The following is a 21375-nucleotide window of genomic DNA, read 5'->3' on the forward strand; positions in this document are numbered from 1 at the left end:
TGGTGGGGTGGTGGGACTTCTGGTCCCAAGATAGCGACCAGAGGGCAGGGCACCTGTCAAGGGGTGGGGCTACCCTTGCAGCCCTCAATGCCTCACCAAAACTCGTTAAGCAGCCCTCCAACCAAAATAATTGTTCACTCTTGGTCTACACTGAGAAAAATGTAAAACTACACAAAGAGCGTCATTTCAGAAAAATTGCTGCCTTTCCTTTCAGAAAAACTAAAATGCAGCCAAGCCCTGTACAGCCTGTTTACATGCATCTATTCCTCTCCATGTAAGGCTCCTTCTGTATCATACAGCAAACTATAAAAGAGTTTCCACTGACCCACTGGAAAGGTCCCCCTAACACCTTTCCAGATTTCAGGTAGCTTTGTAATCTCTAATGATGAATTTTATCACTAATATATTTCAAATCTGCATTGCAGCGAAGTGGTCCATCAGGATTGGGACCTCAGTGCTAGGCACTGTACAAACAGAGAAAGACACAGTCCCTGCCCTGAAGCAAGAAACAGAGTAATAGGTAGGTGACGCAGAAGGAAAATGCTGAGAGTAAGTGTGGTTATTTCTATATTCCAAAAATTATACTGCTAGCCACCAGCTCTCTCATTTTCCAGACTACTCGGCTAATGTTCTGAACACAGCTGACCCCATATGACCTCCTCCCACCCCACCCCTGACTAGTGGAAAAGACCCAGCTTAGCAGGCAAGAAAACAGCTTATCAGACAGTAGGGAACATTTATGCCCTCCCACGGTAATGGGGACTCCCACTAATTTTAACCTTATATCCTGGGATGAGCAAATGTTTTCTAGTTACAAGACTGGGGTCAGACACGGGAGCTATGGGTGCAGTTCCCTGCTCAGGCACGCAGTTCCTGTGCACCTTCACTTAACCTTTCTGTGCATCAGGTCACCAAGACTTCCCCTCGAGTCCTGTTTATATAGACTGCCTAGTCTTCAAGGAGGGGAAGATCTGCACCCCATACACTTCATACAATGGGGTGCTAAGTTCAACTGAGGCCTTTGGTACTGCCCTAATACCAATAATAATACTAGGTTCGCCTCTTTAGAGTTAAACCACAGCTTCAAGGGGGAACCAGAGTAGATACTAGTACCATTTGCATTTGTGCTCCCCAGACTTTCAGAAATGTTTTGACCTAACTGATTCCTGAGGGTGCAGCGCAGGTCAGTGATGTCCACTGGGCCTTGGAGAACACCATCTGTCCTAAAATAAGAGACCTGCTGTTTCTTTGTAAATCCCCGCCTTGTCGGTTGGTCACCGCTCCAAGCAAATCCCAACATGGAATGTAAAACAGCGCCCAGTCCTGATAGCTACAGGTTGTAGTATAAGTGAAATGAGAAACTTGCATCAGCAGTGGCAAGGGGTTGCCTGCAGTCTCTTTCCTGTGACCTCTCTGCCTTCAGTTCTGCTGTACTTTCACTTAAACCTGCCAAATACCCTCCCAGTTAAACAGCATCAAGTCAGTGGGTGTTCTTCCTCTGAACAGTTAAGGCACTGCAATGTTAAAACCACAATGATATACCAGCAAACGGGTACATGTTAGCACAAAATGCATGGGTCATGATTTAAGCTCTGTCATTGTTCTGTGGAAAAGCCTGGCTTCCTACTCTTGGCAAAGGGAAGGCTTTCAAATCAAGATAATGTTTCATTTTATAAAAAAATTTTAAAAAAATTCTTCTGAACAGCAAATGTCCGCTAAGGTTAAATTACTCAGAGTTTCCCCAAATGAGATGCTTGGTCAGAAGCACTGGAAATTTTAAAAAGCTCTCCTTTAAAAACAACTCCCACAGGGAAAAGCCGTCTCCATGTCACTGGAAGATGTACAAGTGAAGCAGGTCATGTTCCCTATAGTTTTTCTTTGTTGTTTACTGATGTTCAGGGTAGAACTGCATCTTGACCCTCTGCCATAGGGTGGGGGATGACTGAGCTCTGCCAAGAACATACCACAGAACGAACTGGGAATCTGACCCTAATCCTCCCCTTGCTCCAGCAGGCAGTCATCTGCCGCCTCTGCTAAGAAAAACGCCTCTATCCCTTTCTTGCCCATCTGCCCATTCCTTGCCTAACTGCTCAGAAAGCAATGGGTTATACAGAGGCAAACATCCCTCTACACTGTGATCTGCAGTGACCCCTGTCCCCAGCACAGCTGAATAAGCAACACAATAATCCTGCCTTTGCTGAATTTGGAATCAAACACTGGAACACTGGTAAAAAGATGGTGGTCTATAGACAAGGGCAAAACAGGACTACTGTCCTACAATACAGCCCTCCATTATTCCAAATACAACCTACATCACTGCCACCGGGGTGACAAGAAATACCCTAGCGGGACACAACCTGTGAAAGGCATTAACAACTACCTCAGGTATCCAGGCTGTAGCCTCACTGGTTGGAGGCAAAAGGAATCAGAGCTTGTCGCAGAGATGCTCTCTTTTATTAGACTAACTAGATCTTTGCAAAAAAATATAAAAAAAAAAAAAAAAATTATAATTATTATCCAGATGTTCCCGGAATCTTGCAATAATAATAATTATTATAATAATAATTATTATTATTATTATTGCAAGATTCCGGGGACATCTGGATCCTGCTATTGACAATTTAGACCCATTCAGCAGATGACCCTAATCTCACCAAGATCTCCAAAAGTCAAACATTTCTCCCAACATTCCTGTCAGGTTGGTATTTTCAGGTCTAGATGGATATATTCAGCTGACCTTCATTTTCACTTTCTTATTTTTAGCCCTTTCCTCTTCACATGCCCATTTGCACTTCCCTAAACAACTCCTCTCCAAATATTTGTGGGTGAAATACCTCTATACCAGTACAACACACACAAGTACTGTGCAAACTATTTTCCACAAAGAGCACCATCCAAAAACTCCTACAACAAAACCAACTGGATGGGAGGGATTTCCTTATATTTTCACATGTACTTGTTACAGGCAGAATGGAAACTTGATAAGCAACAAAATAAGAGGTCAACCTGTTTGACTCCATTGAAACACTTCCAAAGAAATGTTCTTTGTTGGAAAGTTGTTTGTTTGGTTCATAAAAGGGACTTGCATAGATAACAACCATATCCACAATTGGATCAGAATTTATTTTCAAGTTCAATCATAATCTGTACAGAATCCATCTAATCTATCAGTTCATCAACAGATACATTTTTGAAGCTGGAGAATGATCTGCTTTTGGAGACGCTCTGGTCATTTGTGAACCACTTTCTTTAATACTCACTACATCAATCAACCTCGTTTCCAGTAAAAATGACATGCAGCCTTTGAGATAGCAACTACACATATTTCCGAGTCATGCTTAAGAATAAAAACAGATCGCTACATAGACTGATGCTGCTTACAGTTAATAAGCAACTTCAAAAAACATCCTCTTTGCCCAGTTTACCAGGAATAAACAAAACCAGGTAGCTTGGTAGCATGGCATAAGCTAAGATCAGGCTATAGTCTAGCTCAGTGATTCCCAACCAGGGTCAAAAATTCCCTGTGGAGATTTGAGATCCTTTCAACGGTGCTGTGGGATGCCATACAATGTAAAGTTTGCAAACATGACTCGCATGAACCCAGAGATTTCAACTAGGAACCCACTGTGTTATAGCATTATGATCTGTTGTGGTCTTTCACAGTTCTCTGCACTTAAAGAACTGCTTTTTTTTTTTTTTTCCTTTTTTGACTACAGAAAATAATAAAGTAGTGAAAACTAAAAGCTGGCATTTTCCAAGGGGAGCCTAAAAAAGGTTGAGAAACACTGGTTTAGACCAGTTTGGAGGTGTTCTCAAATTTGGAGGCTTAATGGATTCTATATGACAAACACTACCGTCCTACAGAATAATGTGTTTCATCTCATAAATACTCCGTGAGCGATAGCACCATTCGATAGCACCAAACTATCTGAAATTACTTAGTTTGAGCCCATGCTGAGGTTCTGGAAGGGGCGGGGGAGGGGGAATAAACCTTCTTTAACCAGATAGATGGGTGCTGCAACACAGGAAAAGAAGGAAAAAAAAATACAGAATTTTCTGCATTTGAGTATGCTGATCCTAGCAAGCAAGATGCATCTTAGTTCGGGGGCAAACTTGAGGGAAAACAACTTCCTGTGCCTCACCTTGGCATCTGAACTCTCTCACTTCCTGCCACAGATCAGTAGGCTTGAAAATATATAGCTTCTAGTTAAAACTGTAGCAAGGAAAACAGCAAATGGAGGACCTACCTTCCACTGCAAAGAATGAAACCACTGATCCCTCAGGTAACTGTTTGCAGCCTGCAATAAAAAGAAAGATTTTTAAAAATAGGAATCATTAGATTCTATTCAAGCTTGAGATCACTGAACCAAACACATGCAAACCCTCCACCCACCAACATTAATTAAAACTCATCAAATTGCACACGATTGTGACACACAACCCAATGACCTTGACGCTCTGCTCTGGAATTGCCATCTTCACCCCCTGCCCTTCATTAAAGGGAAGAGAGTTTTCTGAGCCCTACAAAAGGTCATGAGTTTGCACGGTAATTAATTTATTTTCACAGGAAGCAGAAACATTAAGACTTTGTACGATCTCATTTCCTTTCAACATATTAAACATTGAACTAATATTACTAAAAAATATCAACTTCAGATGAAATAGGACCAGATCCAAAACCCTTTAAGGCCAGTGGAAACATTCTCATTGACTTCTAGGAGCTTTTGATCAAGTCTATGATAATTATATGCCATTTGCCCTATGTATTAGATCACCCCTGTCAGAATAAGATGCTAACCTGACATGGTGCAGATAACTTTTTATATGCACTAGCCTTCCCCTTTCCCAGTCCACAGCTGCCTGCTAGCTACTTGAGTCTGAGTGTCATGTTGGCTTTTCTAACAATAATATAATGCAGTAAAAAATATTATAAGATACACACATATCCCCCAGAGGGTCGGCAGCATCTGCATAAATGCTGCCATAATCAATGATCACCAGTTTTTGTCCATATTAAGCAGAGCTTCTCAAAATTCTCAGTTAAAGCTAGGTTCATAGCCAGTGGAGAAATAGTTCAATGCTCTCAAAGGTCACAGGCTTTGTACCAAAAATTATAAAAGCAGCTATGCTGACGTAAATCCATAAGGGCACAGAAAGAGCGCATGCCTTTGAGGGGCTATGCAAGTTCGGAATATGCTGAGTGTGTAGAGGGGTGGGGAGGGTTGGCTTTTCCAGCTCAGCTGCTGGGGCTTTTTCCTTACAATTAGAAACATCTTAAAATGAACAATGAAAATAATACTCAGTGAAAGTCCTGTGCCAACAACAGGCAAGGCTCTTCTTTGGAAGAGCCACATGCCCTTTCAGAAGGCTTTTGTCCTGTAGCAGCAAGAAACCTGCAAACTGTATCCTGCGTGGCCAAGCAGAAGTCCAAGCATCCTTCAGTTCTAGCTTCTCACCCCCGCCCCTTTGAATATATTTTAAAATTTAAAAAAACCAAACAAAAAGAACCCCATGACAATTGAAAGAGTGGGTCAGAAAAAACAAGTACAATGATTAAGTGAGGGAAATTGCAGCAAATTAGGCTGAACCATAGTAACTGTTTCATAAGTCTACCCTCTCTCTCAGTAAATGGAAGCGACGCCACGATTTATCTTGTTTCACATAGGGGCAAATCCCTGACGTTTAGCTGCATGTCCTGAGGGACAGGAGCAGAAGACGGAATGGTTACCAGAGATGAGCTGACATGCTTGCAAGGGGCAAAACCCTCCTCGCTTAAAAGTAGTGTACTTGTCCATACAGTATACCTGTTCAGTTTTCAAACAGGAATCCATAGCATTAAAAACACCCTCCCCTGCTGTGGTCTTTCCAACTTCTTTGCAACAGAAGAACTGCTCTACTATTTTTGCGTAATCAAAAAATCAAGTGAAAAGTAAGAGCTGGAATTTCCCGAGGGGTGCCTTGAGTTTCGACAGAGGTGCCTCAAATCTAAAAGGTTGCTTTAACCACCAAGCTAACATATCTTCCCTAAAAAGCCAAATACTTCACATTGGGAGGACAGACTTCACTCCTTGGCAAAGGATCATAGGGAGGCCAAGGACTGACCCCCGCACCACCCTGCTTCTTCAACACCAAAAGTTCAATACGTTTTGATTTTCCAGTCACAGGAAACCTCTTATTTTCATTCTTAGAAGCCGATTTCCCTGACCCTCCATGGTGATCATGTCACAATGATATCCTGAAATGCAACCGAGTCTCTGAATGAGTAGTCAAGTTTGAGGAAAGTTTCTTTATGCTTGAGGACATGGTTTACAAGGCTACTGTAGTATCTCATTCTATATACTGATCAGCTCTGATACTTCCCAAAGAAACTCTAGTTTAATCTGTAAATGTTGCATTACTAGCAAAACCCCCTTCCCAAGGCCATTATCTACATTGAAAGACCAATAAGATACATAAGCTTCTAATATTACTAAGGAATAATGGAAAGGCGCAGAGCTTTCCTCCTGAAAAGTGGCAATGCCAACCTGTTTTAAATCCCAGGTTGAACCTACAGTATTATTTGAACCAAGAAACTGCCTCACCTAGAATGAGCAAATATTAAAGCAAGAAAGGAAAATAGTTTCTGGCCTTTATCCATTCTCTTATTTCCAGGCATCCAGTCACTAGAGACCTCCAGAGCTTATAAATAACTAGGAAAAAAATTAAACAATACGTGCAAGCAGATTTCATGACCAACCCAGCTCCTAGCTGGAACAGTGGTTAGGCACTTGGTAAAATCTTTGTTGACAGATTATTCAGACAGACTGAACACAACAAAGAAAACACTGAAACAATACCGGACTCCCCCAAAAAAATCAGAGGCAAAAAACTAATGGCACAGACTACTAACTGAGAGCACACAAAACCAGCAGAAAAATAAATTATATTGTCAACCTTAGAGGGGAAATATTTACAGAGTTTTAGACTGTAAATCGAGCAGAGTGCACGGGCTGCAAACATGGGATTTGGATTCCAAACTCTGTGGGGCATTTAGATGCAGCTTTAGTTTGGCCTCTTATGAGAAAAGGCCGTCACCTGAAACTGGCATCTGGATCTGCATCTGACATCGGTGTTTGAACAGCTCCAAAATTTGGGATGGGCTGCATTTGAGGCTTGTTTCAACACCACTACTAAGAAAAGCCACCAGCATGACAACAACAATTCCAACTAAAGCACAAAAGCAGAAAACAAACCTGTAGGCAAGTCTGCCGTTCTACCACTGAGCAGGAATCAATAGGCTACAGACCTCAGAGGCAATGGCGGGATTCCAGAAGTTCACTCTCCACAGCGCTCCAGCAGATAGATCAGGCGTCATTTGCTTAACCGTTCTTACCTCCGATGGGGCTCTTCTGTCACTAGCATTCTCTTTTGCACATTCGGCAAGACTGAGAGACCACAGAGCCTAATCCTTCCAGTACACCCTTCCTTCTGCCTATTTTCAGCGGGCTGCTAAACCACAGCTATGCGCAGGAAATGTTGGAGCTTTAGCAGCCAGCAAGGAATCATCCAGCCTTACAAAATGTTTTTTTTCCCCCTTTTAAACTCAGAGAGGAAGAGGCTATTGGGTGTATTTGCTGCTTAGCAGAATAACCAAAAATTCCATAAGGAACTGGCGTAATCAAAATGCCTTAAATGGCTCTCAAGTACATATGTTTAGGACAAAAAAATACTGTACCCAAAAATGGACTTCTGTCAAATTAATTTTTTGGTGGTAGGATTTGTTCACAAATCAAAATCAGGTTTGCTCTGGTGCAGAATAGCTTATACATTTATCTTCAAATGTTACTCTTTTTTACTAGCTGTAGCAGAAATGAGGGCAATGTACTCATTTCCCTTGCTTTTTCTTCAACTGCCGCTGTCCCTCTTTAATAAGAGGATGGTAGTACTTTCCTACCTCATAAAGATGTCATGAGATTTTATTCATTAACGAGACTGGAGTACTCTGAAAAGCCTGAGAGTGAAGTTTATTCATATTAGTTCCCTCCTTCTCCATAAATAGACCTAATTTTGATCTCCTTACTTGGGCAAAAGCTAACTATTTCAGGACTGACTCCTACATAGGCAATTCAATAATCCTCAACTAATGTAAATGAGCAGTTCCATTCCAAGCCTTTATGTTGTCCATTGACGTCACTGAGATTACTTGCATGGGTAGAGTCATCCACACACAGAGATTTTTGGGGCTGAGCTTTGCTAATGTAAATTTTGTGACATGGTACACTTGTGCCACAGACACTGTAGCTCATGTAAAAAAGAGCTGCCCAAGCTAGCTAGCTCACTCATGTCCTGGTAGCTGGACAGCCAAAACAGAACAAAGCTCAGTCCAGGCTACAATGCCCTGCTGAGGAACGAATCAGTCACTGGGTCGTTAGGCTGTGCTGATCTCCCTGATGCAGTACCCCAGGGCCAGCTAGCTTAAAGATTACCCGGGTACATCTATATGAGCTGCAGCCACTGCAGTGCAGACATCAACTTCAATGCCCACCTAAGGATACAGCCTACAAGACTTATTCAGCCTTAGGCTACGAGAAAAGAGAAGAGAATGAGAGGTTACACATGTGTTTTTAAAAACTCAAGCTTTTATTAGCTATCTTGGCTATAATGGGAAAGGTTTTCTAATCATCTTCGTCTTCTCTATGCAGTGAGGGCCACTTTGCACCAGTTATCCTTAAAGAGACATGACCAATGCCCCCCAAAAAGTTCCCATTTTTCTCTAGACATGTTCCATGTAAGCAGCCTTTAAGGCTAACATGAATGAAAGGGATAAGAGAAACGAGGTGCTCTTTAGTTGAACAGCTCGACTAGTTCGGGTGTTCAGTAGCAAATGACATCTAGCTGCTTTGCTGGCTCCCCTGTATAGTCTATTAGGCCCCAATCCCGAAATGAGTTCTTTATCACAGTCAGTACCACGTGGCCATGAAAAACCCAAAGGGAGATTGAATGCAGGAGCACAGATGTGACTGTTCAGATCAGTTAGTCAAGTATCCCCATTGCTTTCAAACAATACGACAAAGAAAAGATTCAGAACATCAGAAAACATGGCATTAAAAACAGCAGGGTGGGGGGTGTTATGGGATTTAGGGACAGGTATAAGGTACGTGTGACACTCCTTGTCAGTGTTTTTTATCCCACAGCTGTGATGAGCAGGTTGTGCGCGACAGAAATAAAACATTTTAACACGGTACATTTCTAGGACTGATTGTTCAGTTCCCTGATTTTGGGTGTCAGTGTGTCAAAGCAGCAGCTTGGTCCCTGCTCCCTAAGCATGCAGTAACAACTTTACCTCTGCCAGTAATTTCAGTGGGTTCAGTGGGACAGCCTACATGAGCAAAGACAGGCAAGTAATCAAGTGCTTGCATGGAAGAGACCCTGGTAAAAGTGAGTTATTTGCCCCTCTGCTTGCAAGGCAGTTTTTTTCTCCACAAACCAACTTTTGCCTTTCTTAACCACAGGTGGTTGAAACAGACTAAAATAAGTAAGAATAAATCATTTGGAAGGCAGCAAACCTTTTGAAACTCGATTTTTTTTTTGGTTAGCAAAAATAGGAAGTCAAGCTATTGTCAAACAGCACTGATCCAGACATTGCAATGGTTCCCAGCCAGTTAAGAAGCAGACAAATTATAAGTTTTGCTTGGGTTTTGGACACTGATCACACAAAACATTATGCAACTTACAGGGCATTCTCCACAAGCCACTGGTACGATGTAGATAGGAAAGCTAACACCAGTTGGATCCATCACTGCCATTCTGCTATAACTTAGTCCTGTCACACTATAGTGTCAAACTCTGCTGACATCAGCATCACTCAGAAGAGTACAAGCAATGGCTTGTCCAGATAGCAAAATGTTGTAACAACAATTCTCCTTATTACAGTGATCTTTATGTAAACCATCCTAGAGAGCTCTGCCATAGATAGCAGCTCTGAAAAGGTCTGGCAATAAGTGGGGTTGGGTGATTTGGGGCCTGGCTTAACTCTTTACAGTCTGGATTAACTCTGTATTTCTTCCTTCCCTTTGATTTTCTTTTTCCACCCGCCATCATACATGCATTCCTCCTTTTTTGTCTGCACGTCCCTCCAAAAGGTGCTCATTAGTAATACCTGGACTATAATTGCACTGCAGGCGCCTGCACCAGCAGTTATGTTAATAGCTGGTTTCAATATGAAATGCTGGGATCTAACCAGGCTCTTCACACACAACCCAAGTGGCATGAGAACAATGAAACAAAATCTCCCCTTCGAGCTGAGAGTCAGGACACTGGGCAATAGCCCAGCCAAGCTGTGGTCAGCGCTCCAGACTGTGGACAGCAGATCCCTGCCCCTTTCCTGCATGCACAGGAAGTGTAATCAGCACAAGCATATCACTTGCAGAACAACTAGCCATGCTCCTGTTCAACCAGCAACCCCCCACATGCAGGGAATGAGCTACTGGACAGTATCTCTGCTTGAGGCTTTGGGATCTGCACCTCTCCGCTCCATCTCCCTACACAGTACAGCTAAAGCACAACTGCTAATTTCTGGGCACTGCTGATCAGCCTAACGATACTGAATGGATTTGCTGCTAAACAAAAAGCAGCAAGGAGGATTATAGCCAGATAACAGGCTGAAAGGTAGCAGACTACAAGCAGGATAACATCTGGACTATAAGATAAAACAAAACTGGGTACCAAAAAAAAAAGAGAGACTGCACTGATGAAGGGGGAAAAGGACACACAAAAAAAGAGACCTAGGCATCCCCATCTAAGGGACTTCCATGGCAAAACGCTGCTCAAGCATTAAGGCGAGTATGTGCAGGGAGCACGTGTTTATCAGGAGTTCCTCTACCGCTTGTTTTTCCTTCTGACTACATCTGATTGCCAAGGATAGAATAAATCAACACAAAGGGTGGGAGAACTCACTTGGCAGCAGTTTGAACTGGTTTGAAAAAAATAGTTTGAGAAATGAGAACTCAACATTTCTGAGGTTTATCTGGCCCTAGCAATTTTTTACCCATCCAACTGTGCAGGCATCAATGCCACAGTCGCTTAATTTATTGATGAGGATGGGGTGAGAGACGGTGTCAAAGGCCTTCTTAAAGTGTAGAAAGACTACATCCACGGCAACACCATCATCCAAGGATTTAGTTACTTGGTCATAAAAGGCAATCAGGTTGATCCGGCAGGACCTGCCTTTGATGAACCCATGCTGATTGCCCCTGAGCATGATCTCCCCTGCAGGCCCCCCACAGATGTGCTCCTTAATGATTCTCTCCAAGATCTTCCCAAGCACCGAGGTGAGGCTTACAGGCCTATAGTTACTTGGGTCCTCCTTCCTCCCTTTCTTGGAAATTGGGACCACATGAACCAGTTTCCAATGCCCCGGCACCTGGCCAGATGACCACAAATGCTCATACAGCCAGGCCAAGGGCTCCGCAATAACCCCTGCCAGCTCCCTCAACACTCTTGGGTGGAGGGCATCTGGACCTACAGATTTAAAAATGTCTAGTCCTTCCAGAAGATCCCTAACTACATCTGCACTGACTGAAGACCTGACAGAGCTAACCCCAAGATTGTCCCTACCTCTGGTAGGTGGGATATCCCAGTTCCTGTTCAAGAAAACGGAGGCAAAGAAACTGTTAAAAATATCAGCTTTCTTGTCTGGCGTAGTCACAAGACTACCGTTTGCACCTTGCAGGGGGCCTACACTGCCTGGTGCCCTCTTCTTGCTCCCAATGTACTTGAAAAAGGACTTTTTGTTGTCCTTAATCCTGGACGCTAGCCTGAGCTCCATCTCTGCCGTGGCCATCCTAATAGCCCTCCTACACTCACGGGCCGAGGAGTACTCCTCCTTGGTGATAGCCCTCTCTCCCACCCCTCACACGATTCTGACCTTGGAAGTGGGGAAAGAGGGAATGAGAGCTTCCCAAGAGATATGACACTTCGCGGTAAGTCAGGCTGTAAGTAGTAGCAACTTCATTCAAATAATTTTTTCTTTCGAGTTACTCTATTAATATGTGGTCCTTGGGACACCTCATCACAGTTACTTATACAGCCCCACAAAGATACGAGGTGCTTTGCCAACAAAGGACTGGAAGGCAAATTAAATAAATAAATTAAATATCCACCACGTCTACCAGAGCACGTAGAAAAACTCACTCTTTGTGACACCCCACGAGGGGCAACAAAAATTCCCAACAGCTGGAACAAACTCAGTCCTTCCAAACCAAACCTGTGTTCCAACAGCTATCCACATACCAGAAACAGTGAGCGGCAAAAGCAATTCTAGCAGAGAACTGGCAGCTTGACTACACTGCAGGTTAAGCTCTTTGGCCTCTGGGCTTCATCCCCTTCTCCAAAATCCAAATGGACTCAGTGTGTTAGAGCAGTCAGATCCCTTTTCAGATCCCATTACCTTAAATGGGTTGGGATACATTCATATTCTAATAGGAGAGAGTTAAAGGAAAGCACAGGTAATGGAGTGAGAAGATGTCACTCATCCTTCTCCCGCTCATTACAATGTAACAGCATCCATTAGCCAGCCCCTGGTTTAACAGATAAATCCAATGCAGACAGGAAGGCCCACTGTCTCCATTGCCTGCTAGGAACAGCAATATACAGGGTCATTTCCCATGCCCACAATGGTGGTAGCATTGAAGGTGCTGCTAAATTCAGAAAAATTATGGAGGGGTGCCTTGAAGCTAAAAAAGTTGAGAACCACTGACCAATAGGAATAGCAGTGACAAAAAGGCACGAGGGATCAAAGCCAAGCATCTGTCTTCATTTGAGCAGATAGCAGAGACATCCTAGTAGCTCATATCTTGTGTCTACAGTGGACTCAAAATCACAATTTCCATTCTGAGGAAACCTCCGTGGAAAATTCTAAAAAGTGTGTCTGTACTAAAATGGAGCAATGCGTTGAAATTCTGAAATGTCCTGGAAAACGAACATGTTGTGAAAGAAAATGAAATGAAGCATATGAAACATCATGATTTACAAGGATCAACATGCTTCATTTGATAATGTCAAATCACCTTATTTCAATGTCAAAAGTCAGTTGTTATATTATACTACATTATACTACATACTAAAAAGTAATGTAATATTTCTGCTTGGGCAGCACTGTCAAAGCATGTCCTGCTTGGCCACGCAGGATACAGTTTGCAGGATGTAATATTTATACCCTGTATATATATATATACACAGATATATAGAAACAAACATTTTGAAACATTTTGACCTTCTTGCTTCATACTGGGAATATCATTTAGTCATTAGATTTTGACAAAATGGTATTTTATTAATGGAAGATGATTCCATCACCATTTTTGTTACAGTATAGCTCCCATCCCAATACCAGCACTTGACCACTACATCCCAGTGTGTTGCTGCTTAACCCCTGGAATCAGCCTGGTTTTACACAGGGTCTGAGGGTTCCTACTTCCCAGAGCTGTAATTCAGTCCAGGTCAGAAACACACCTGCAGCCCAGTACGTCTGAGGCATCCAATGCTTCTTAGTAGTAGAAAACCACTGTAAAGAAATGCCATAGCATGCCTGCCGAGTTGTCTCAGTATTTAAGTATAGTGTTTGCAGATCCTTCCCCATTGTTTTATTTTAAAATATCATTTTGAGATTGTGACCAACCGACAAAATGCTCTATATGGGAAATCTATTTTTATACTCCAATAACCCCAGACTTTATCAAGGATCAGCCCATCCTGAAATATATGGGAAAGCTTGCATTTGCAGTTACATCACACTTCCCATAGTTATGCAGGAGTCTGATCCAGCCTTTGTCCAATATAAACCCTAGACTCATTCAATTTCTTTATCGGTTTCTCTGAGGTTATATTAGGATATCAATTTTTCAAAGGAAATACTGTGCGTGCAAAGCATCCACTTTTAGATGTTAATTTCTCACAATTGTATTAATTTGTTTTTTAAAAAACAAAGCGGTAGGCTGCTCCAGATAAAAATCTACAATTCCTGCCAGACTCCCTTTGCACCCAGCAGGGAGCTTTGGGTTCAAACTTGTTATCATTTCTAATAATACAAAGGTCAGTAAGCAAAACTATAATGAGAACGCTATGGAAGAAATATTTGGATGTTCAAGTTAACAGGGAAAATGAAGTACAAATGCTCCCATATCAATCTACAGAGGTATAAATACAAATGTTAGCACAAGTAGTAATAAAATTAAATCAGTGTTGTATGAAATCATCTAACTGGTTAAATCTCTGTCTAATAAGGTCTGTTAAACTAAATGGAGAAGGAAGACTGGACAAAGGGGCTAAGGTACTAGCCTGGTATCTGGGAGCATGGAGTTCAATTCCCTGCATAACTAAACTGCCAGTCACTTAGGGTCAGACACAAATTGTGCTCAAAGATGGCTACAGTGCCTAAAAAAAATGAGGTGCCTTGCCCCCAGGGGGATGATCTAAATTGACAGGGTTAGTAGGCACACTGGTCACATCCAGACAAGTGAGCATGTGCCTGTTGCAGCATCTCAAAGCAGTTTGAAATGCCACAAAAGGCATACTAAGAACAAACTAGTGTTCCCCGCACTGCATATTTGCAGTGTGGACTCTAAATCTGATACCAAGAAGTCCCAGCATCAAAAAACAACCTGCAGAAAAAAGCAGCACAAGGCATGCTCCTGGAGCAATGTCTTTGAGGCACCCGGAGCCAAGTCCTCCAAAGAGGACCTGGCCAGAGCATCTCTATGGTGCTCCTGCTGCCCCAGCACACTTAGTCTGCTGGGGCAAATAGGAGGGGGGCAAGGCTGCAGCGTTACCTGGACCCAGGCGCTGTCCCAGGTAAACAGGGACATGGGGGTGGGAGGGGAGGTTGTGGGGTGTCTGGGCAGTGGTGGGAGGTGTGTGGGGGGCTGATGTAGGGTGTGTAGGTGCCACGCACCCACCCCCCACACTCAACCCTTGTAGCGCACATCCTCCAGTGCCGGCAGCAGCAGCCAGCTGGACTGTTGGGACAGTGGCCCGGCTGCAGGCACAGTTCCGTGGCGGCACAACACTGCCTGATCCAGGGTCTGTACATGGCCAACAGACCCAGCCCAACCCGGCCCACCCCACTAGTGCACGCCTTTGGACTGGACTGGGCCAGCTCCTGCCAACACCTGCAGCTCCTGTCCAATGCCATATACAGACCCCAGGTCAGGCAGTACTGCACCGCCACAGGGCTGTGCCCACAATTAGGCCATGGCACTGATGGCTTGGCTGACTGGCTGCTTCTGCCAGCACCAAGGGCTGTGCGCCACCGGTGGTGGTGGGGGTGGGTGTGTGGCAGCCGCCCTCAAACTCCACACCCCCTACACCCAGCTGGGGGGCAAACAAGGTGGCTGACCTCCTGGCCATTTGAGGCCAGAAGGACATGCTTTGACAGTTCAAAGAGGGCTACCACATTGAGCATGTCTTCCAGGCAACAGCTGCCTAGATGGCAGGGCAGGGGCACACATGGCAGCAGTGCCACACAAAGACCAATTGTGCAGCCACAGCCCACTGGCAGCTGGCCCAGAGGTGCAAGCGGCTCTGCTGCAGTGCCCATGCCACAGCCCAGGCAGCTGTGCAGTCCCTGTCCAGGTCTGGCAGGCATGCAGACATGTGGCTTCGGGTCCAAGAGAGCAGATGCTGTCACAGGTGGCAGCAGGTCACAGCCAGGAAGCAGGCCCTGCTGCCAGACTGCTGCAGTGGGTAGAGGGTGCAGGGTCCACTCTAGGTCAGGGCTGCTACAGCAGTCCAGCTGGCACAAGCCGTAGTGTCCCCATATGTCAACTGGCTGGGCCTCAGAAGCTCTTAAGAGCAAGTAGCCTCGAGCTGCTCGCCAGGGCAGGTTTTTATACTGCTGGGGCCAGCACAGGTGCTGCCCCAGCCTTCAGCTCCCCCTGGCTGCAGATCTGGGAAGAGCTGGGCAGGGTTAGTTTGCACCAAGTGGCACAACTTACCCAACACCAAAGTGCATGTTCAGGTATGTGCGCTGAGGCACAAATCCCCGACACAAATTTGTACTGCTCCTATTTGAACTGCTGCAAGTGCATATGCCTGCATGTGTAGACCCACCCACTGGGTCCACATGAAGTCAATGGACAGAGAGTTATGTGCTTCCAAGAACTGCCTATAAGCAGCACTAGGCAGCCTGCCTGAAGTGCTATGCAGATGCCACTATGTTGATTCTGGTTTAGCAGGCCAGCCAGCTAGAGCAGAGCAGCATGCTTGAGGGTGTTGTACATGGAGGTAACAGCCACTTCCCTACACCCCTAAGGGTGTAGCGAAACTAAGAACTACAGCTGACAAATTATAAACAAGCCCAGATTGTCATTGTCCCTTGCCTAGAAGCACCATAGCACTCCCTTTTCTACCCGAGACGCAAACTTTGCCTATACACAACAAGCCATTGAGTCGTCATGGTCCCCTGCACACAAATGAGTTCTGTCTGCATAGTGAAATGGCTCAACATTTAAAAAAAAAAAAACAACAACCAGAAAAGTATTGCTCTTCTCACTGGTTAATGGGACTCCACACTAAAACCTAGACACAAGCACTGAAAAAAACCCTATACACCATAGGACCCAGATCATTCCTGTCCAAGTGGCTCAGAACCTGCTTCATTTATAGCGGGCTGCTGAATTAAGGGTGAGCTGCTCAACTACTCATTTTGGCTTTTACTTCAGAGGATACCACTCTGCCACTCAGCTGGAGCTCATCAGTGGTCCCACACAGCTGACTGAGAAAAAATGGACTTTGAAAAAGTGAAGCCGCAGCAAACTGCTGGAGCACCTAAGTAGTCCCATGCAGCTGTTTGCTGTGGCTATATATGCCCCTACGTAGCAAATGCTCATCTTCACAGGGGTGAGGACCCTAACCTGAGGAAGAATCCAGGCTCTACTGTATTATCACCTCATTAAAGGTCCTCTTCCAAGCAAAACTAACATTAGAAACATGCCTGTAAAACAAAGTGATGATTATACTTCGTCCCTTAACTTCACCCCCGCATGAAGAAGCATTAGAAGAGGCATAAAACAAACAAGAAATTCCATTTTGTAAGTATTTAATATCTGAAATACTCTGAAACACCCTGAAAAATTTAAGAGGACAGCAAATAGGCTAACATCTAACTTGCACATTCCTCTTATGATTTCAGTGGACGAAAAAAAAACTCATCTAAAAAGTATTTATATCTGCTAGGTTAAAATTTGTCCAATTCCAGTGTCTTCTTCCATGATTGCGTTTGGCTGCCCAACACAGCCACTCAGCCTGGCATAGACTACACAGGGCTCCCTCTCTACAAAAGCAGTTCAGCAAACCTTAAATCCCCTGGAACAGATGCCTTCAATTCAAGGTTCCAGACACTCTTGGACCTCAATCCACACTGGTGCAGGTTCAGCAAACACAGATATTCACATGGCCAGGAAGACAGGGAACCTCCTACCCCTAGCGTCCTTGTCTGAGCAATCATTTTCGGGACCCCTCTGCAAATGTAACCCTACTAGCATTCACAGACATCATCTATAAGCAAAAAAACCAAAGACTCAGGGTCAGATCCCAATGAGAAATAGAGCTGTGCCAATTCATTCCAGCAAAGGCTCTAGCTCCATCCATTCCCATGTATGATTCTCACTGTTTGAGGGTGGCAAGTATATTTACTATGCTGAAAATCATCAAAACCTCAAGATATTTTTATGACATTCCAGCACCATCCAAAACCTCAAGCACTGGAATACACTGAAGGGCTGAAGTCAGGATCTGAACGAGACATACCGTACACTCACAGCCAGCAGTAAACAGTTCTGCCAATGAAAGGACCTGTCAGCCTGTCGGAAATAACAGCAGAAGAGTGCTGGAGTAATATTAGCATGACCTAGCATGACTCATCTTGGTTTGTCCAGAACGGTCTCAGAGCGAACTTTGTTGTTCCACATTCCAGCAGAACTCCATTATGTAGAGAATACAGTTCAGTTCAGCATCTAGCCTCTGGCTGCCAACTGACATCATTTGGCCCCTTGCTCATAAACCACAACTACGACTGTTTATTCCCACCCCCAAGGAAAACAGAAGAGATTGGTCTCATGCCTCTTATGAAGACTGCTGACCAGTCTCCCATGCTGGTGCTGCAATGTTTCATGGTGTCAACTAGAAATTCATGGGATGTCAGACTACCCATCATCTGGCCCAGCTCTGACGAACCGCTCTTCAGCACCAACATCACTACTATTCCCTTACCACTGGTGCTAAGTTCTAGCCCATGCCAGTCCTGCAGTGGCAGGGTGACATGTAGCTCAGCAGACCTACCGACTTCCCTATGGAGCAGCTGGGACAGATAAGGTCAAACACCACTTCTGTTATAACACTCCTTTTGCAGTCACTCCCGTCCTTATCAAATCAACTTCTTTTGGGGAATCTTGTTTCAGAATCAGTCTACATTTAAAAATGATCTTTTCTTTTCATTTACACGTTCTGTAAAAATCGCTCCCTCAACCATTTTTGAACTCCAGTGCACATGCATTCTTGCCCAGATGGCTCACCGAAAAGAACCCATGTACCTCTGGAAGTCAGCAGGACTGACATGACTGAAACTTAATTTGATCTGCAGGCATCACTGAGATCTGCAGAGCAAATCCGGAGAAAATGGGCTCAGTCGTTTTGAAGTAAAAATCGCCAATGAAAGATTTTTAATGCATTTGCAACTGGTTTTTCAGTTATATTTCTTTTTCTGTTTCAAAACTTAGGAATGCTGCAGTGTTTTCCTATCAGCTAAATGTATAAGACTTCAACAACATAAGGAAATCTGGAATAACATTAAATCAAAGGGAAGGATGAACCCTTCTGTTTGGAAATAGGCCTTGGAGGACTGAATATAAAAATTACATGCATGGAGCAATGCATCCCCACTGAACTGTTCTGGAATCATGAATCTGGCATGTTATGGATTCATGTGGTGGGAATGGAAAATGTGGGGTCACTAGTCTTGCAAAAATTCTACTTAATAGCAGCATTTAACATTTTAAAGTATTTTACATAAAATAAAATGGACCTCATTATTCCCAGTTTCACTCACAGAAAGATGAATGGTTGGTTTTTCAGAGGTGCTAGAGAGACATAACACAGCTGAAAATCAGTAGGAATTTCAGGTGCTCCCCACTGCTAAAGGCCAGGACATTATGCATGCTGCCTGAAGTTACAGGAGGGTGGAGTGCTAAAATTACTCCATGTTTCTGGATTTCTAAATCTAGTGCTCAAACTCTTCAGGCACTGAAGAATTTCATCTTTGAGGTCTTATCAAACACAAGCACTATTTAATGCCTGTACTCAAAACACTGGGTTTTTTTGGCCCATGGTATGCGCAGAGTGGGTGGCACCAATGAACTTGTTCAAACTGAGACAGCTACAAGTACGCAGGGTGTGCCACTAAAATGTAACCACAGTCCTCATTTTGTTTAATAAGTGTGAACAATGTTAAAGACCTATGCATATCTACCATCCTGTCCCTCCCCCCCACACACACACAGGTGCCAAAGGAACAGTCCTTCTCCAGTGATATCTGATTGTTCAAAGCACTAAGCCACCCGATTAGCTGAACCTCTAAGGATGCTCTGTTGTTTAGTATCAACCTCATCTGAAGTCTGTTCATTAAGCTTGCGTGCGTTAATAAAAGATGCATCTTAGTTAAAATATAACTTATATGTCGAGGCAGGAACTACAGAGTGAAGTCGGATGTGCAAAGCACAGGCTATCAACAAAAAGGTGGGAGACAAGTTTTGGCAGACATGCAACAAATCAGTCTCGCGTCTTCCTCAAGTGCCACTCTGACCCCTGTCCAATCTGCTGTTTTGCTCCCTACTCCCAGGTACCCACCCAGACAGCTCCACCTGGGCTTGTAAAATCTGCAGCAGGGTTCAATCACTGTGGCCCAGGAAACTCTGATTATGAGCTGCCACTCATAAGGAAAAGAAATTGCAGCACCCATGCCAAACCTCACAACCCGAGATGGTTTCCCAATGTGGCACTTCATGCAAATTTGTTGGCAAGCAGCCAACTTGACCACAGTGAATTCTCTGTCTTGTTGGCCTGGCTGATGAAGACCAAGATCTCGCACATAGCAAACAGAGATTTAAAGCGATTAATAGTAAGAGAGATGTTTACTGTACCTGCAGTAAGACAGTACCCCCAGGGACTGTGAGCTGTAAACAGTACTTAGGGGCATTCTCCCAGGAAAGCAGCTGCACGTCTTCGATAGCACTATAGGAAATGGAGTTTTCCATGTAGCCAGTTGGCTGCAAGAAGAAAAACAAGGAGAGAAAAGAAAAACATTTACTTCCTCATCAATAGTTGCACAACTAGGAATCAAAGGAAGAGTTATACCATAAAATATTTAAGTGCATTTGGTGCTGAACGTGTCTACATAGTATTATCCATCTACATTTTCAGTTGGAAGGGATGAGGGGTAGCAGAGAAGTACAGAACACTAGTCATTCACCCCTGGAACCTCCATCCAAATCCTGATGAAGTCACAGGTGGCTTCATATTGGCCTAATTTGACTATACCATGAAATCTGGAGGAAGGTTAATAAATGAAAACCCCAGAGTGAAGCAGCTAGTGCAAGCAGAAACACAGGTAGCTTGTGAAAAAAAGCTTCTGTATACGTCATTCTGCATAGGTGTTAACAGTCTATCACAGGGGTGGACAAAATGTGGCCTGGGGGCTGGATGCACCCTGCCAGGCCATTCTATCTGGCCCGCAGGGCCCCTCAAAAATTTAGAAAATTAATATTTATCTGCCCTGGGCTGCCTGTCATGCAGCCCTCGATGGCTTGCCAAAACTCAGAAAGCGGCCCTCTGCCCAAAATAATTGCCTGCCCCTGGTCTATCACCTCCTCCTTCCCCACTTATGCCTGTATCCCCCATACTGTAAATGAGAAAATGAAAGCAAGAAATGACAGAGGTTGTTCGTCAAGCTTGCTGACTAAAACATGATGGTTTGGATATTTTTAAAATCGCGTTTATGCACTCAGGTCTGAGCTGGATCTGAGTCAATATGCATATAGCCTGTCTGCGTGTATGTGGGAGAAATGCATCTGAATCAGACAGAACTGCAGTGAAATATAATTGAGAGCGTTTTATCCCGCATGTTTTTGTTCTGCTCCCTGCGTACAAGGCTGATCAAGTGCATTACCAAGATCTAATATGCTGCATCTGCCAGGGGCTCTTCAGCCTCCAAACGTGTCTTACACACCTCATAAGCCTTTGCTTCAAGACCGATAATCCAAGGTGGAGCAACCAACTTACTTGGCTCTGCTTAGTTTCTTCTAGAGGATGCCAATCTGATGGCAAATGAAAAGTCATGATAAAAAC

General features: G+C 44.0%; 1 protein-coding gene across 6 annotated transcripts in view; it reads right to left on the reverse strand.

Moving 5' to 3' along the window:
- The window catches only part of CMIP (c-Maf inducing protein), a 196979-nt gene that overhangs the window by 78059 nt on the left and 97545 nt on the right, over positions 1-21375 (reverse strand). For 4 of the 6 annotated variants that reach the window (XM_019505484.1, XM_019505482.1, XM_019505481.1 and 1 more), the window contains exons 2-3: positions 20172-20297; positions 4248-4298 (exon numbers count right to left, since the gene is read on the reverse strand). In XM_019505484.1, coding sequence (XP_019361029.1) covers positions 4248-4298; positions 20172-20297 — 177 coding nt within the window. Of the gene's footprint in view, positions 1-4247; positions 4299-7232; positions 7423-20171; positions 20298-21375 lie in introns of those variants that run through there. The other 2 variants (XM_019505485.1, XM_019505486.1) reach the window with 2 other exon arrangements.

Source organism: Gavialis gangeticus, unplaced genomic scaffold, assembly GCF_001723915.1.
Source record: "Gavialis gangeticus isolate Ggan-Ray unplaced genomic scaffold, GavGan_comp1, whole genome shotgun sequence".
In the NCBI taxonomy this organism is placed as follows: domain Eukaryota; kingdom Metazoa; phylum Chordata; order Crocodylia; family Gavialidae; genus Gavialis; species Gavialis gangeticus.